Source organism: Mobula hypostoma, chromosome 16 (assembly GCF_963921235.1).
Source record: "Mobula hypostoma chromosome 16, sMobHyp1.1, whole genome shotgun sequence".
In the NCBI taxonomy this organism is placed as follows: domain Eukaryota; kingdom Metazoa; phylum Chordata; class Chondrichthyes; order Myliobatiformes; family Myliobatidae; genus Mobula; species Mobula hypostoma.
Window position 1 is genome coordinate 28,284,697 of NC_086112.1, and position 15,724 is coordinate 28,300,420.

The 15,724-nt window shown below is 41.5% G+C and overlaps 2 protein-coding genes across 6 annotated transcripts in view; one reads left to right on the plus strand and one right to left on the minus strand.

Moving 5' to 3' along the window:
* Window positions 1–4,321, minus strand: part of dtwd2 (DTW domain containing 2) — a 143,205-nt gene extending 138,884 nt beyond the window's left edge. The window contains exon 1 of the mRNA XM_063069169.1: window positions 3,214–4,321. Within this exon, the coding sequence (XP_062925239.1) occupies window positions 3,214–3,368 (155 nt within the window). The 5' untranslated portion in view covers window positions 3,369–4,321. The remainder of the gene's footprint in view (window positions 1–3,213) is intronic.
* Window positions 4,322–8,397: 4,076 nt separating this feature from the next.
* Window positions 8,398–15,724, plus strand: part of dmxl1 (Dmx-like 1) — a 201,695-nt gene continuing 194,368 nt past the window's right edge. For 3 of the 5 annotated variants that reach the window (XM_063068698.1, XM_063068696.1, XM_063068697.1), the window contains exon 1: window positions 8,399–8,926. In XM_063068698.1, the coding sequence (XP_062924768.1) occupies window positions 8,840–8,926 (87 nt within the window). In that variant the 5' untranslated portion in view covers window positions 8,399–8,839. Of the gene's footprint in view, window positions 8,927–15,724 lie in introns of all 5 variants that reach the window. The other 2 variants (XM_063068695.1, XM_063068699.1) reach the window with 2 other exon arrangements.

The window sequence follows — 15,724 nt, forward strand, 5'->3', positions numbered from 1 at the left end:
TAGAATGCTCTCCATGGTACTTCTGTAGAAATTTGTGAGTGTCTTAGGTGACATACCAAATCTCCTCAAACTCCTAATGAAATATAGCTGCTGTCTTGCCCTCTTTATTGCTGCATCTATATGTTGGAAACAAGTTAGGTCCTCAGAGATATTAACACCCAGAGGAACTTAAAACTGCTCACTCTCTCCGCTTCTGGTCCCTCTATGAGGACTGGTGTGTGTTCCCTTGTCTTACCCTTTCTGAAATCCACAAACAGCTCAATAGTCTTACTTTCAATGAGTGCAAGGTTGTTGCTACGACACCACTCAACTAGCTGGTATATCTCACTCCTGTACGCCTTCTCGACACCATCTGAGATTCTGCCAACAATGGTTGTATAATCAGCAAATTTATAAACGATCTTTGAGCTGCGTCTAGTCACAGGCATGGGTGTAGAGGGTGTAGAGCAGTGGGCTAAGCACACATCCCTGAGGTGTGCCAATGTTAATTATCAGCAAGTCGGGATGTTATTTCTAATCTGCACAGGTTGTGATCTTCAGGTTAGGAAGTCAAGGATCCAGTTGCAGAGGGAGGTACAGAGGCCCAAGTTCTGTAACTTTTCGATCAGGACTGTAGGAATTAAATGCTGAGCTGCAGTCAATAAACAGCATCCTGACATAGGTATTTGCATTATCCGGGTGATTCAAGGCCATGAGGATAGCCAATGAGATTGCAACCGCCGTTGACCAATTGTGGTGATAGGCAAGTTGCAGTGGGTCCAGGTCCTTGCTGAGGCAGGAGTTGATTCTACCATGACCAACCTCTCAATACATTTCATCACCATAGATGTGAGTGCTACTGGATGATAGTCATTAAGGTAGCTCACAGTGCTCTTCTTGGGCGCTGGTATAATTGTTGCCTTTTTGAAGTAGGTGGGGACTTCCAACTATAGCAATGAAAGATTGAAACTAGCTTTGAAAAACACCACCAGTTGGTTGGCACAGGTTTTCAAAGTCTTACCAGGCACTCCACTGGGCATGCCAATTTGCGAGGGTTCTCCCTTCCGAAAGACAGCTGACATCGGCCCCCGAAACGGAGATCAGAGGGTCACTGGGTGCTGCAAGGATTCTCATAGGTGTAGTTTTATTCACCCTTTCAAAGCCGGCAGAAAAGGTGTTGAGCTTGTTTGGTGGTGAAGCATCGAGTGGTGCTGTAATGAATCTCCACGTTTTTGACAAAAATAAAACACTAGCCTGTTAAAGAATCTTGACATGTTCAACAACAAAAACTTCTGTATTCCCACACAGCTACTTGTGTTAAAATCAGATCAAGAAAAACACATTTCAAATATCATTATTTATCATAGCCTTTCCCACATATCAGGCATGAATCATAAAAGCAAACTATTACTTGCATCACAGTCCCAACTTCTGAGTCTTCATGTACTTTATGAACTCTACCTCAGTAAGCACTGTATCACTACACATTTTATCTGCCCTTTGATCACTGTTGTCTATCCCATGGCACCATCCTCTACAATGTGTACTTTCCCCTTTCCCAATGTATAAAGCTTTTAGTAAGTACATCAGTTGCCAAACTCCATAGCATGTGGAGTTTCATATTCAACAGATTCATATTTTGCAAGTGACTCATCTGCATTCACCTGTTTTCTGTGAATTTTTACTGAGAGCAGTATGATCCTGATATATATTTTTTTCCAGTTAATTCATTTCAGCAAAACTAAGCCTCAGCATCTTGAACTAAGTAGTGGAAATGGACGAGATTCCCCATGCTGATCACAGTTTGGCAAATCTCACATACCAATTAAGGATCGATAACTGTTCACTGATAAGTCTTCAGTATCACTGAAGTGCAACTGTACCATGATGACATTTTCTGGATGTTAATCTACAGAAGTAGATACTAAAATGGTGAATTCGCCCTTAAAAAAATTCACAAATCACTAAACAAAATGTTGAGATATGGAACAAAATTTGCTTTCATTGAATAAGAGCACAGGAACATCAGAAAGGAGTAGAAGTAGGTCATCCGGCCCGTCAGACCTGCTCTGCCACTCAATATGATCACAGCTGATCTGGAGTTGACTCACCTTCCTTTTCCCCATAACTGTTAATTCTCTTGCGATACAAAAAAAATCTGCTTTCCTATTTATTTATTTTTATTTAAATAAATTAAATTATATAATAAATATCTAAAATGTATGCTAAAAGTTAACAAACTTTTTTTTCAACTTGCGTTTTTGATGCAGCTTTGCATTATGGGAAATCCACCCCTCAGACTCTCCTCATAAACTCTCTTGACGAAGATCAGTAACATCAATTATCAAATTATTCTTTGACTCAAGTCATTTTTGTTTGTTTATGCTTGCACGGTGTATTGTGATAATATGTATGGGTCTGGGGACGAATAAGAATGTGGGATGCAAGATATACAGAGCAAACAAAAGGCAAAAATAAGACAAGCTGCTCACACAAAATACAAGAACTCAGCAAGTCAGGCAGGCAGAATCTGTGTGTGTGTGTGGGGAGGGGGGAAGAATAAACAATAGACATTCTGTGCCATGACTGATGAAGGGTTTTGGTTCCCTCCGTTAATGCTGCCTAACTCGCTAAATCCCTCCAGCATTTTGTGGGCATTGCTCAACATTTCCAGCATTTGCAGCACCTCGTGTTGAAAAAAAAATCAAGTTAAGGACGAGTTTATTTCTAAGGGTGGTATCAGTGAGTTTACTAGAATGGTAGGATGGTGAAAAGGTGCACGTAAAGAATATTGCATTAAGACACATGATCTTAATACGCGGAGTGAATGAATACAAAAGCACAGGGTGTTGGACTGGAGCGCAACAGGACTTCGCCGGATAAGGAAACTTCACGTAGTGTCTGTGGCGACCAATAATGCAAGAGTTGTCCTGTCAATCAAATGAGCACCCCGCAGGGCACTGGGGAATGAAACCTTGAGGAGAAAGGGCAGCGGTACTTCAGAAGTGTTTCCGTAATGAAAAACGCTGCATTCCAACAACAGTCCTCGGGAACGGAGAGAACATTAAATGAACTTTAAATTCATAAGACAATCGAACTGAAGGAGATCAATGTCATCCGCCACTTAACGTTGTACCTGGCTGTAAAGTCCAGGTGACCGAGGCCGGGCTGTAGCTGCCACTCGGGCCCCACACTACCCGCGTGGTTCTCTTTTTTTCGGGTTAAGTACCGTACCTGCATCTGGAGCATGTCGGCCTTTTCCCCGCCCCCTCCACCGGCAACTTTGACAGTTCCTGCAGAACGTTTTGTTCTTCCTCCGCGCAGACTGCACTGGACCGCCCACCTTCCGAGTCTGCGGCTGCCTCGCCTCTCGCCCTCTCGGGATCCATGTTGACCAGAAGCGAGGGCTCGTCCCGCACCAGCAGACACAGAAGGAGATCAGGCGCCCGGCAGAGGGTGCGGCGTGTCAGGTCGCATCTGCGGGCATTGCCTGCAATACGGGATTGTGACCATCAGGGGGCGCATAGATCCTGCAGAAACGGGGACTAGTGACTGTGCCGCAGTTAGTTCGGGAATTGAAAAAGTTGTTTGGGTGTTGTGTTTTCTTTTGACCGGTGCTGATGACATGATATTTCTACTTTTTATTCTGTCATTATGTATTTGTTATTCTCTTGCTTACATCTCCCTTCTTGGCTTAATGGCAGTCTCCCCTCATGCTAGCCAAAGGAGCACCTATTAAATATTGTTCATACCTATTAAATATTTTCTATGCAACGAGATAAAATTAGTCACAGTCATTAAGCTAGTAGAGCAGAGGGTTAAGCACATAGCCTTGTGGTGCAGGTGTACTGCTGGTGATTGTGGAGGAAATGTTGTTAATCCATACTGACGGGTCTGCAAATGAGGAAATCATGGATTCAGTTGCACAGGGAGATACTGACACTTAAGTCTTGGAGCTTAGAGATTAGTTTTGAGGGAATGATAATGCTGAGCTGTAGTTAATGATGGGCATCCTGATGTATGCATCTTCGTTGTCCAAATGTCCGGAGCTGGGTGATGAGCCAATGAAATGGCTCTCTGTTATCGACCTGTTGTGACGGTGGGCAAATTGGAGTGGATCCAAGCCACTCCTCAGGCAGGAGTTGATGTGTTTTATGGCCAACCTCTGAAAGCATTTCATCACAGTGGATGTAAGTGCTACTGGACAATAATCACTGAGGTAGGTTCACTTTATCTGTTCACAGTAGCCTGTTCTTGCTGATAGCCCGACAGCTCCAAACCAGATTTATACCACTTCCAACCAGCTGGGCTTTGTACTGAGGGTAAAAGATTGGCAGATGGACTTTATTAAGACAAGTACGAAGTGACATCAGTGCAGGACATAGAGAGTGACTGGCAGATTCCTGGGAAGCATTGTTGAACAGAAGCAGTAGGGGTACAAGTACACAGTTCATTGAAAGTGGGTGGACAGGGTGGTAAGGGGGCATATGGCACACCTGCCTTCATTATTTGGGGCATTAATACAGGTGGTGAGAACATCACGTTACAATTATAGAAGAGGTTGGCAAGTCTGCATCTGGGATATTGTATGTAGTTCCGGTCAGCCCGCTATAGGAAGGATGTCAGAGAAGATTCACATAGGTGTTTGCTGGGACTGGAGGGTTTGCGTTATAAGGAGTGATTAGACAGATTCCCCTGGTGTGAAGGAGACTAAGGGGTGACATTACACAGGTTTGTAAAATTATGAATGGCATAGATAGATTGTGACAGGGTTTACCCCCCATGGTAAGGGAGTCTAAAACTAGAAAGCATAGGGCAAAGGTGAGAGGAGAAAGATTTAAAGATGAAATGAGGGACTACGTTGTTTTCCCACACAGAGGGTGGTGGGTATATAGAATGAATTGTGAGAGGAACTTGTAGAAGTAAGTAAAATTACAGTGCTTTAAAGACATTTGGACAGATACATAGATTGTAAGGTTTAGAGGGATACAGGCCACACACAGGAAAATGCGCCTAGTTTAGGTAAGCAGGTTGAATAGTTTTCTGTGCTGTATAACTCCATTGCTTGACTGATGTCTGTGTAGAACTAATGTATCCAGTTACAGATTACCACCACCACTCAATTCTGGAGAAAATAGCCAGTAAAATGTGTGATTGTCTGTCAAAAGCCTACTCCTAGTTGGAGAGGAGCAGGTAAATGTCCATTCTTCTCTCCTGTACATAAGTGATCATTTTGCTGAAGACTACAAAGCTGTCACTAAAACTTTCAGCAGGGTACAGTGCAGATCTGATCTGGTGAACTTCCTGCCTCAGGGCAACAACTTTGTGCAGAAGCTTGTAATCCCCCATCTAACAGTGATACAGGTCCCTCATTTTTATGTTATTTTTCCCCACTCCTCCTCTTGACAAGGGTGATGGTACCTTTCAACATGGATTGTATTACAGTGACACTGCATCAATTGCCATAGTATGGGTAAGTTTCTATGTCATAGTCTTGTTGCATTGGTTGTTTTTATGTCCTAATCCTGATTTGGTTCTGTTCATTCCTTCCATAAATTTGTGATCCCAGAACATTTTTTTCTTCCAAGTTGAACTTCCAATCTATACTTATCTGCTACCTATAACATTTTTATTCCTCAAAGTACCATATTCACAGCACATTCTTCTCTCATTGCTGCTCTTATCCTGTTGCACTAATTTACAAAATCCCATTATTAGGTCCTTCTCAGATTGACAGGCTGTGACTTGTGGTGACTACAGTGTATGAGGATTTGTCTGCATTGGAACCATATCAATGAGTTGGCTCCATCCCTCCCCCTCCTGTCTTCTCCTATCATTTTGGATCTCCTCCTCCCCCTCCAACTTTCAAATCTCTTACTCACTCTTCCTTCAGTTAGTCCTGACGAAGGGTCTCGGCCTGAAACATCGACTGTACCTCTTCCTAGAGATGCTGCCTGGCCTGCTGCGTTCACCAGCAACTTTGATGTGTGTTGCTTCAATGAGTTGGCTATTGGCATCAAAGATAGCAATTTCATGTGTGCTGGTAATACCAAGCCAATAAGAATGTGTGATGAGAACAGAAAAAGACTTTAAGATGACATGGACAACATGAATAAATGGAAACAAAATGGAGATGGAATGCAATAGAGAAAAATGGAACTTGGCCTATTCGGTAAAGAAAATTGTACAGTAATGTTGAGTATTTTTAAATGGCACTGATCTGGGGACTGTTGATTTTCAGTGGGACCTGTGTGTTATATATAAATTACTGAAGGCTGATATGCAAGTACAACTTGCATTTAGGAGATAATTATACTTAGTGCTTTATTGCTGGAGGATTTAAGTATAAGAGTAAAAGAATCTTACTATACAATTTTAGAGTACCCTGATGATACCTTGCCTGGAATTTTGTATTCAATTTTGGTCCTAAAATAAATGTATTTACTTTACAAAAGCAGCAAAGATTAAGCAGGCTGTTGCCTACAATGATGGGTCTTCTGTATGATGAAAGGTCGAGTGAACTTTCTTCTCCATAGTTTAAAAGTAATCACATTGAAAGACACAAAATTGTTAATGGACTTGATAGTTTGAATATAGGAGGATGTTTCCCTGGCTGAGGAGTCTAGAACCTGGACCACTTTTTCATAAGGAGTAGGACATTAGGGACAAATAGGAAATCAGTGAAATACTAACACAAACACTGGCAAGCAAACAATTTGCAAAAGAAGGCAAACTGTGCAGATACAGAAAAGAAACAATTAAGTATGTAATGAACGTGAGTGAAGATATCCATGCTGGTTCAAGAGCCTGATGGAAATCAGTGAATATCTAACACATTCTCCCAAACTTATAATTAATCCATGAAGGAATTCAGCCAGTCCACCCGTGTCTGCGAGGGGAAAGGAGTGGCTGACATTTGACCTGAAACATTAACGACTTCTTCCCTTTCACAAATGCTGCTCAACCCCCTGAGTTCCTCCAGCAGATTGCAGTTACAGAATACAGCATCCGCAGTCTCTTGTGTCTTAATATAACATACATTTTCATATAATCTAACCCATTCTTCCTTCCTACTCTCCTGTAATCATCTTTAGACAATTTTTGAATAAGTCTATACTGCCTTTTGTGCAACTCAGCATTTCTAAACAACTAATCCAGTTATCTGTGCAGGCTGAAACTTCAAATTGCCCTATCCTCTCTTGGCAATCTCCTGCCCACCTGAACTAAAGGTCAACCCTACCAGTTGTCTTTCTGCCTGATTTAATCCATTTGCTATCAATGCATCAGGAAGAAAAAATTACGACTTCTGTTAATATTTTCCTCCATTCCGTGCTTCACTCTGTTATTTTTGAGATGGCATTTTTCAGGACTTTTAAAAAAATGGTTTATGTCATGACATACCGAAGTTCCAGTATCCTGTTTTATCTTTAAAGTCATAGTTACACAGTATAGATTCAGTATCCTGTTTTAACCTTAAAATCATAGTTACACACCACAGTTCAAGCCCTTCAGCCTAACAAGACCATGCCAGCTATCCATCATCCAATAATGCAAATCCCATGTTAATTCCATTTTTATTCTCCCCATATTTCCATCATTTCACCACAGTTTCTATCACAAACATACATACAGTATGAGGGGCAATTTACAGCATCCTACAAACTACATCTTTGAGACAAGGAAGGAAACTCGTGTGGTTACAGGGTGAATGTGCAAACTCACAGACAGCAGCCAAGGTCAGGACTGAACTTGGTTACTGGCGTTGCAAGATACCCTCTCCACTGACTACATTACTGTGCTATCCATTGTTCCACTGATTTCTCTTTCTTCAGTTAATGCTGTTCACGCCAAATTCTGTGTTTCCATGAAGATATTGCTCTCAACTCATCCTTGGTGATTTGAATCTTCATTTGTGGTCTTTTTGTTTTTTTTTCTTCTCTTTGCATCCTTCAAACTCAAGTCTGCTCTGAACCTTTCCCCTCCAATATAAAATTTTCTACTCCATTAAAAGGGCTACCATTTAAAATATAGCCTCACGAGCTTTATGGGGAAATTTGTGAAAAGAGCATTATAAACGAAAGTAGTTATAAATTCGTTGATCTGCACGATAAATGCTATGATAAATCAGAAGATTTCAGCTGAACCATTACCAGGATGAAAGCTACCCAACGAGATTGAGAGAACAGAGACATTACTCTTCAGGCTGCTAGTCCAAAGTGAAGTAAACTGGTTCTAGCCGGACATAAATCTGAAGATGTTATCACATGATCTTCTCTCTCCTACGGCGAACCCTCCTTATACCATTTTGACAGTGCATACACTCCTCCTTGGCCCCGTTGGTTCAATGGTCCCCAATCTCTAATTTATTTTTTTATTTCCAAATGCCCTTGCTGGTTGTTATTTTTCCGGTTGCTGACAGCAGTTCCTGGAAATTAACCCCCAACTCAGAACATATTGACAACGTTGGAATTGGGGGGGGGGGGAATATAATTCCCGGTCGACTTCTTTCCTGGCCGCTCCACTTATTCCAGAGTCACCATCTCTGTAACTCCCACCAGCAGCCTTCCGTCTCCATAACAACGCCAGCTCCAGTTAGGAGCGCTTCCAGCTGCGTCAGCTCTCGCGAGAGTAGGATGTGTCAGCAAGATGGCGGGTGCGGGTTGTGAGTAGGGTCGATGAAGAGGGAGAGACTCGCACCTGAACCGCAAACAGAATTGTCGAGTGTCGACCGAGCCTGGCGGCCTCCCTCTGACGAGTGCCACTGTTGCTGGCCTGAGATGAGCCCGGGGGCCGACAACGAGCCGGCTGGGTGACCCCGCTACTTCCCTCCCGAGCTATCCGCTGCCATCGAGAGTGAAGAATGAATCTTCATCAGGTCCTGACCGGCGCCGTCAACCCTGGCGACGGCTGTTTCTCAGTGGGCAGTATCGGCGAACAACCGTTCACGGTCAGTGTACAGGAATATGAATGCACAGAGGAGGAGACTAGGGGCGGGGTAGTGTGGAAAGGGTTATTTAACCGTCTTATATCCCTACATAGGTTGTCTGTCTTGACCTCATTAGTGCTTTTGCCCCCCCCACCTCGACTTAAAATGGGGATTTCTTCCAGCTTCTACTCAAATATCTTCTATTCCTGGTGACCATGCACCTGTTAAACGAGGTTAAACATAGCTGTCTAGTTTCTATAGATTCAACTTGTTCTGTCAGCCTTGCTTAGTAAATGCATCTTGGTTCGTTTTTAAAGGTCCTGCTTGAAGAAAACTGTGGGGGTGTTAGTTGAGTCACTAAAATTGCAAGTAACTTGGTAACGCTCTGGGAATGTTTCGTGAACGCCTATTAAATTTGCTTTCTTGTGTGTTACTGAATCAAGTAGCCCAGGAGGCTGCAATTTCATTTTTATGATCTGAAGTAACTTGTTGCAAGGCGTCAGGGAAGCTATGATAAGCAATAGTAAGATTCTCTTGTAAGGTTCATCTTATCTGTATCTCCATTCCAGTTTCCCCTGAAGCCAATGTAGAATATTATATGGGTGTGGAAAAATAGTGCTAACCTGTTGTTTGCAATCATCCATAGTTGCTTAGAGTCATAATTTAACTGTTTATGCTACTGCTTAAGTACCTTTTCAGAAATGGGGGCATTTGGGTAGAATAAGAGGTCTTGACTTGTGATTTGCAAAATTGTGTGCCGATAGAGTAGTAGTTCTGTGAAGCCATTTGTGCATATTTTTCTGAATAAAATGATAGTGTTGAAGTTTATTTCTTGGGTTCAAAATGTAGAGTGAAATTGGACAGATCTGCTATGCTAATTGAAATAAAATGTTTGAGGGTATAGCACAGGTTGCCAACAGCCTGGTTAGAATGAAAAGAAGACTGCTTTGTGAGTCATGGACTTGTCCATACTGATCAAGATGCCATATCCAAGCTAGTCCCATTTGTCAGCATTTGGCCCTTATTCTTCTAAACCTTTCCAATACATGTACCTGCCAAACTGTCTTTTAAAAGTTGTTTTATTTGACTGAAACATTTCTTCTGATAGGTGATTCCACATAAATACCACTCTTATTTTTTAAAAGAAGTTGCACATCAAGTCCCTTCTTGAGTCTCTTCCCCTCTCTCCTTAAACCTATACCCTAGAGCTTCGATTCCTTAACTCTCAGAAATAAACTGAGTGTATTCATCCTGTCTATATCCCTCATGCTGTTATACTGCATGGTAGCGAAGCAGTTAGCACAATCGCTTCAGGGCCAGCGATCGCCCAATGAGATGTGCTTCGCGCTGCTGTCTATGAGTTTTGTCTGGGCGCACCGATTTCCTCCCACGTTTCAAAAATGTACATTTAGGGTTAGTGAGTTAGGGGCATGCTGTGCTGACGCTGGAAGCATGATGACACTTGTTTGCTGTCCCCAGCACAATCGTTGGACATTAATGCAAAATGATGCATTTCACTGTATGTTTCAATATGCATGTGACATAGGTATTCTTTAATCTTAAAATCTCTATAAGATCACTTCTCAATCTCCTACTGTATGGTCTGAGGATTATAGTCCTAGACTGACAACCTCTCCCTATAACTCAGTTCCACAGATCCTAGCAGCATCCTTCTAAATTGTCTCTGCACTCTTTCCAGTTTAATAACACCTTTTCTGTAACAGAATAAGAAAATGAACACACTTCAGCAGTAGCAGCCTCACCAGCATCCTGTAGAACAGCATTTTTCTTAACCTTTTTGCCCGGAGGAACCTTGAAATAATTTTCGTGTCTCAGGGATCCCCGTGCAAAAATGATTATATCTGCAGCTCACGGTATATTAGTATGATCAGTAAGTTATAGATATAATAATCCAAAAATACTTGTCAATGCCCTTTTGAGTAGTGAGTAAATTTTTAGCCATGCTTTCTTGGGGGAAAAACAGGTAGTTAAGCTTAGTTTACCTTTCTTAAATTTAATCTCTTTATTTGTCTTTAATAAATTTTTAAAAATTGTAAGGCAAACATAATAAATTTCTGTTAAATAACTGGCTTAAGCCAAAATGGGATTACTTATTTTTTTAATAAAGAAAGGCTCAGTAGATTTAATGTAAATAAAGGTCCTTCATCTCTTACGGTGTTCAGGGCTTCCTTCATCAAATCAGTAACTTCCTCTTGATTTTCACTACTGAAAGTCACGCAAGTGGAGACACGGGAATACTGTCGCACTCAGATGTAGAAGGATCTTTCGATGCTGTTTCCATAACAGTTTTGTTTTACCAGTCAGGGTTGTTAGCCCTGGCCTCTACCCTTTGAACTGTTTGCCATGGGTGACCTATCAGGGCCAAAGCATAAAGCCCTGACTCCAGCCAATGTAGCTCTCAGTGTGAGTGGGGTGATTGAGGCACACAATGAAGAAATTTTGAAACATAGGTTAATTCTGTCAATTAATGATGCAGGATTTTACTTAAATTTAATAAATAAATGAAACATGAATCTCAAGAAAATACATGGAAAATTAATTCACAGTGAGCTTAGATTAGAGGAGTGAATCAACAAGCCTCTCACTATGGCGAGCTATCATGATTGTAAACTGCAATGATTTTAGTTTATTATTGCCATATGTACTAAGATGTAGTGAAAAGGCTTGTCTTGCATACTGTTCATACAGATCAAAATTATTCCACTGTATTTTGAGGTAGAACAAGGTAAAACAATAACACTGCAGAAGAAAATGTTGAACCTGTATAGAAAGTATGCTGCAGGTCAACAAGGTGCAAGATCGTAATAAGGTAGATTGGAGGTCAAGAGTCCATCTTATTGTACAAGAGTTCTGTTCAAGAGTCTGTTTACAGCAGGATAGCAGCTGTTCTTGAGCCTGGTGGTATGTGCTTTCAGCTTTTTGTTTCTTCTGCCCAATCAGAGGGGGGAAGAGAGAATATCTGGGGTGAGTGAGGTCTTTGATTATGCTGACTGCTTTACTGAGGTGTGAGAAGTATAGAGAACTGGCAGGTTTCCATGATGTGTCCATAGCTCTCCAGTTTTTTGAGGTCATGTGCAGAGCATTTGCCAGACATCGCTGTTATGCATTCAGATAAAATGCTTTCTATGGTGCCTCAATAAAATATTGTTAAGGATTGACAGGCTAATTCCATATTTTTAATCCTCCTGAGGAAGCAGAGGTGTTCAGAAGTTTTCTTGGTCATGACAAGGACATGTTATCGATGATGTTCACTCCCAGGAACTTGAAGCTCTCAACCTCAACACTGTTGATGTAGACAGGAGCATATGCACTGCCCTCTTGGTGAAGTCAATGTCATGCTGTTTTGTTTTGTTGATTTTGAGGGAAAGGTTGTCATGACACCATGTCACCAAGCTCTCCATCTCCTTCCTGAATAGAACTGGGGATTATTATGCTTGCTGTCAAGAATGTAAAAATGTTTCATCACAGTGGTTTCAAACATTGACTCATGTTGATACTGGTGCAACTGACATGGAATCTGAATTAAATTTGGTCAGCTGATAGTCCACCAGTATAATGCCTTAATTCAAAGCTAACTCTTTCCCTTAGAATCATTTAGTGATGCTGTCAGGCACTCGTGGATCAGTTGCAAAGCAGTTGGGTAAATGTAGAATCCTGTATTTTTGCATGGTGTTTGTTCAATGGAGCCAAACCCCTGTCTTTTACACTTCATCGGGTATAAATGTCAATATAGTCCAAATGGAAAACAGACTTTCAGCTCTGCATAAATAATATTAAACAGTCTTTGGGCTACATTCACATGTACTGACTGAGAACAAAACTAAGGCAAACCTATTAAAACAGCAAATTACTCGTTGAGCACCAATGGGAAGAATTATTGCATAGCATGCCAAAAATGGTTTCTTGTAAGCTGATGTGCTCATTCCTTGACCAACGACCTGGTTTGAATGCTTAGAAACAATCAGCCAAAACTATTTAATGTAGAATGTATGGGAGACATATTAAGCATGGTATCAGATAATGATACTGCAGTTGGTGGATAGAAATGTGCTACTCCTCAGATAAAAAATATGTTGAGGAAGAAACATAAACATGTTTAAATGCATGCATAGAAATAAATACCACAAGTGATTACAAATGAAGTAGAGCTGTACTGCCAAATGACAATGGCTGGTGAATGTGTATCTCAAATTATAATTAGAAACACATTTAGTTATATCCATTGTACTTCAATGAAGCATTTAGTGCGAGTGGAGAAATCTTAGGCAACAACAAGGAAGTTTTATCTATTAAGAAAGATGTTCAGAGTAGATTAGTGGACAAAGTCATGTGATCAATAGAGACGAGTCATCTTTCTATCTTTACTATAGATACTAAACAATGGTGTTATGAGTCATGAAATGGATACAGAGAGTCTTCAATGGGATATAGACATGCTAAGTGATTGGATGTCAACATGGTAGATGAAGTGTTACTGCAAAAAATGAAAGCTTAACAATTACAGAAACGAAAAACAGACTTTACTGATTGGGAAATATTGATGTGGGTATCCTTGTACACACTTAAAGGTGCAAAAAACAGCTGGAAAAGCAAATGATATATTGGTCTCATCAGAAGAAATTTTGAATATTGGTGGAACGATTATTGTATTTATATGTGGTCTTGTTTTCTGATGACTCTGCCATAGTTGGAGGCATCAGCAAGGGAGATGAGGCTGAGTACAGGGCTACAGTAGGAAACTTTGTCACATGGTGTTAGCAGAATTATCTGCAGCTTAATGTGAAAAAGACTAAGGAGCTGGTGGTAGACCTGAGGAGAGCTAAGGTACCGATGACCCCTGTTTCCATCCAGGGGGTCAGTGTGGACATGGTGGAGGTTTATAAATACCTGGGGATACAAATTGACAATAAACTGGACTGGTCAAAGAACACTGAGGCTGTCTACAAGAAAAGTCAGAGCCGTCTCTATCTCCTGAGGAGACTGAGGTCCTTTAACATTTGCCGGACGATGCTGAGGATGTTCTACCAGTCTATGGTGGCCAGTGCTATCATGTTTGCTGTTGTGTGCTGGGCAGCAGGCTGAGGGCAGCAGACACCAACAGAATCAACAAACTCATTCGTAAGGCCAGTGATGTTGTGGGGATGGAACTGGACTCTCTGACGGTGGTGTCTGAAAAGAGGATGCTGTCCAAGTTGCATGCCATCTTGGACAATGTCTCCCATCCACTACATAATGTACTGGTTGGGCACAGGAGTACATTCAGCCAGAGACTCATTCCACCGAGATGCAACACAGAGCGTCATAGGAAGTCATTCCTGCCTGTGGCCATCAAACTTTACAACTCCTCCATTGGAGGGTCAGACACCCTGAGCCAGTAGGCTGGTCCTGGACTTATTTCCTGGCATAATTTACATGTTACTATTTAACTATTTATGGTTTTATTACTATTATTTATGGTGCAACTGTAACGAAAACCAATTTCCCCCGGGATCAATAAAGTATGACTATGACTAGTTGATGAGACCTCACAAAAAGTCTTGTTTTCAGTTTTGATCTTTTTACCTGAAAGGTTACATACCTGCCACAGAAGGAGTGCAGCAAAGATTGAAGTGTGTGGATTTCTGGAATGTTTGGATCTATATTCTCTAGAACAGTGGTTCCCAACCTTGGGTCCTGTAATACTCTACTTAATGGTATTGGTCCATGGCATAAAAAAGGTTGGGAACTCCTGCACTGGAGTGTGGAATGTGAGGTAATATTGTTGAAGCTTATAAATTTCTAACAGGGTTCAACAGAAAGGATGGAGGAGCAATGTTTTGCCATTTGTGAACCAGGGGTCAGAGTCTTAAATCAAGCTAAGGACATTTGAGATTTAAAATAAAACTGGAAGAAATTGACAGACTAACCAGCATCCGTGGAGGGAAATGGGCAGTGGACTCTATGGGCTAAGATCCTTGAAGTCTAGCTGAAGGTTGTCAACTGTCCTTTTCTCTCCACCAATGCTGCCATCTCCATTGAAATCCTCCAGCAGTTTTTTGCTGCAACTTCTGCCACCTGTAGGCTTGTGTCACTGTTTTGGATTGAATGCAGATAAATGTCTTCATTCAGAGGATAAGAAATCTTTGGAATGCTTAACCCTAGGGCTGTGTGGGCTTGATCATGAGTTCATTCAAAACATGTTGATGACGTTCTGGATATTAGGGGGATGGCTGTGGGTGTAGAGCAAGTAAATAGTTGTGGTAGAAAGTCACAGAAAAGTACAGAACAGAAACAGGCCCATCTAATCCACGTCGAGCTACAGGTCAGGTTCTGAAAGACTGCGCAATCCAGCCGACAGATATATTCAACATCTCAGTGGAACAGTCCATTGCCCCCTCCGTTTTCAAGGTGGTAACTATCATACCAGTGCCAAAGAAGGTGACAGTAACTTGCCTAAATTACCATCATCTGGTGACATTAACGTCAACCATTATGAAATGCTTTGTGTGGCTGGTCATGGAGCATATTAAAACCTTTCTCCCAGCTACACTAGATCCTTTCCAGTTTGCTTATTGCTCAAATCGATGCACTGATGATGCAATAGCTTCTGCCCTCCATTCTGTCCTGTCCCAGCTGGAATATAGGGTCTCGTATGTCAAACTGCTGTTTATACACTTCAGTTTAACATTTAACACCATCATACCCCAGAATCTGGTGGGAAAGCTGCCGTTGTGGGGTTTCAAAACCTCCCTCTGCAGTTGGATACTGGACTTCTTAACAGTAAAGCCACATTCAGTTCGTTTGGGCAGTAATGTCTCT